This window comes from Parus major, chromosome 28, assembly GCF_001522545.3.
Source record: "Parus major isolate Abel chromosome 28, Parus_major1.1, whole genome shotgun sequence".
Taxonomy (NCBI): domain Eukaryota; kingdom Metazoa; phylum Chordata; class Aves; order Passeriformes; family Paridae; genus Parus; species Parus major.
Window position 1 is genome coordinate 4,232,435 of NC_031797.1, and position 2,751 is coordinate 4,235,185.

At 57.2% G+C, this 2,751-nt stretch overlaps 1 protein-coding gene across 1 annotated transcript in view; it reads left to right on the forward strand.

Annotated features, from left to right (window-relative positions):
- FBN3 (fibrillin 3) overlaps positions 1–2,751 on the forward strand; it is a 72,682-nt gene that overhangs the window by 46,517 nt on the left and 23,414 nt on the right. The window contains exons 22-25 of the mRNA XM_019009100.2: positions 64–291; positions 374–499; positions 916–1,044; positions 2,383–2,508. Coding sequence (XP_018864645.1) covers positions 64–291; positions 374–499; positions 916–1,044; positions 2,383–2,508 — 609 coding nt within the window. The remainder of the gene's footprint in view (positions 1–63; positions 292–373; positions 500–915; positions 1,045–2,382; positions 2,509–2,751) is intronic.

The following is a 2,751-nucleotide window of genomic DNA, read 5'->3' on the forward strand; positions in this document are numbered from 1 at the left end:
TGCCGGGTGCGGGGTGCCGGGTGCCGGATGCCGGGTGCCGGGCTGAGCCGCTGCTGTCCGCAGACGTGCGGCTGGAGCAGTGCTACATGCGCTGGGACGAGGACGAGTGCACGGAGCCGCTGCCCGGCAAGTTCCGCATGGACATGTGCTGCTGCTCGGTGGGCTCGGCCTGGGGCTCCGACTGCGAGGAGTGTCCCCGGCCGGGCTCCGGCGAGTACAAGGCGCTGTGTCCCCGCGGGCCCGGCTTTGCCAACCGGGGCGATGTGCTCTCGGGACGGCCCTTCTACAAAGGTGAGCGGCACTCGGGGCTGGCCCCGCTGCCGGGGGGGGTTCGTGGAGACCCCCGAGGCTGAATCCCTCGGATCCCCCCCAGATGTGAACGAGTGCAAGGTGTTCTCCGGGCTGTGCACCCACGGCACCTGCAGGAACACCATCGGCAGCTTCAGGTGCATCTGCGGCAACGGCTTCGCTCTGGATGCCGAGGAGAGGAACTGCACAGGTGAGGGACCCCCGGAGCTGCTCCTGCTGCCTTTGGGGGGCTCAGCCACAGGGCCGGGGCTGCCCAGAGGAGTCCTGGCACTTATCTGGGGAGGAGCCAAGGGCAGGACCACGAGCAGGAGCATCAAAGCCGGGCTGGATGGGGTTTGGAGCAGCCTGGGACAGTGGGAGGTGTTCCTGCCCATGGCAGGGTGGCACTGGGTGGGATTTAAGGTCCCTCCAAGCCAAACCACCCTGGAATTCCGTGACTCCACGAGGCTCCTCCTGCCTGTGAGGTGAAGGCTCAGCCCCAGGGAGCCTCTCCAAGGATGGGGAATTCCTTTTCCTGCTGGTCCCTGGCGTGCAGTGCCCACAGCCCAGCGCTGGCTCTGGCCCTGCTGTGGCCTGTCCTGCCCCAGTCCCTGTCCTTGTCCCCAGACATCGACGAGTGCCGCATCTCCCCCGACCTGTGTGGCCACGGCTCCTGCGTCAACACCCCGGGCAGCTTCGAGTGCGAGTGCTTCGAGGGCTACGAGAGCGGCTTCATGATGATGAAGAACTGCATGGGTGAGTGAGGCTGAGCCCCCTGGGCACCTCCTGGGCCGGGGCCAGAGCTGCCCAGCTGCCCAAACACCACATGGATCATGAGGAGTTCTGGGGCTCCCTGTGCCCCCCTCACCTCTCAGCTCCAGGGGCTCCCTTCACCTGCCCATTCAATCTCCCTTTATCCTCACACAATTCCTCACGGCTCCTCCCGTCTGCCCAGGGCTTGTTTTTATTCTGTCCGAGTCTCATCTGTTTTCAATTGAATAATTCTTGTTTGGAGCTTAAAAAATCCCATCAGTGACCTCAGTGCCTCAGTTTGTCTCCAAGAGCTCAGCCAGACTCTTGCTGTCCTCTGATTCCTGGCATTCCATGTTCCTCTCCTCTGTCCAGCCAGACTCACTGACCTGCTCTTAATATTCTGCCTTGGCTTGGACTTTCAAACCACTTCAAGCCATGATTCAACACCATTTATTTATTTTTCATGTTTTACTCTCTGTGCTCTTTAAAATAAATCACTGCCCCTGGCAGGGGCTTTGTCTTTTCTGTTCAATTTGTAGCGTGGGTTTCCACAGCTCCCACTGATCATCCTCCTCCTTCTGCTCCATTTCTGGGACACTGGGAATGTCACAGTCCTCACCCATCACCTGCTGTCTCCTTGCAGTAATCAGATTTCTGATCTTTAGAGAAGGATATAAATTTCATTGTTCTTTTTTATTTTTAATTTAATGCTCACTGTTACTTGTCCAATTCCATTTTATCCTTTTTTTTCCTGGGTGACAGGGAGCTGAGTCATCTCACCCCAAAGGGGGTGGTGACGTTTTGTCATTGCCTGTGGTCAAGGATTAACTTCTTCCCACCTGTGTTTGGCAAAAGAATTTGTCTTCAGCCTCCTGAGGGAGGAATTCTTTCCAGCCTGGGGCAGGGGACAACCCCAGCAGTGAAAATGCAGGCTGGGATTCACCGGGAACAGGTTCCCACTGATCTGGGGCTGTTTGGTAGGGATCTGTCACCCCATTTTCAGGTGTGTCCCAGCCCTCTTTACCTGAAAATCTCATCAGTGTTTTATCCAAGTCAGGGAAAATATCCCATTCTTGACTTCAAGGCTGGAGTCAGGAAAATAAACGTGAGAGGAAAATGATGTTTTTTAAATATCTGACCTCAGTCCTTTTCTCTGTTGCCACTGAGGGGCTCTTGGGTTCTGCTTCCCAACATTCCCAACATTCCCAACATTCCCAACATTCCCAACATTCAGACTCCAACCAGGAGACGGCTGGGTCCAAGCCCAGCTTTCCCTGCCCTGTTCCCTGAGCGCTGTTCCCGTTCTGGAACGTTCTGGGACCAATCCCATTTCCCCTGCAGACATCAACGAGTGCGAGCGGGACCCGCTGCTGTGCCGGGGCGGGATCTGCATGAACACCGACGGCAGCTTCGAGTGCATCTGTCCCCCTGGACACGAGCTGACAGCCGAGGGCAACACCTGCATTGGTGAGGGGACACAGCAGGGAAATGTCACAGGGAGAGATCCTGCAGGGAAACCTCACAGGGAGAGATCCTGCAGGGAAACCTCACGGGGAGAGATCCTGCAGGGAAACCTCACAGGGAGAGATCCTGCAGGGAAACCTCACGGGGAGAGATCCTGCAGGGAAATGTCACAGGGAGAGATCCTGCAGGGAAACCTCATGGGGAGAGATCCTGCAGGGAAATGTCACAGGGAGAGATCCTGCAGGG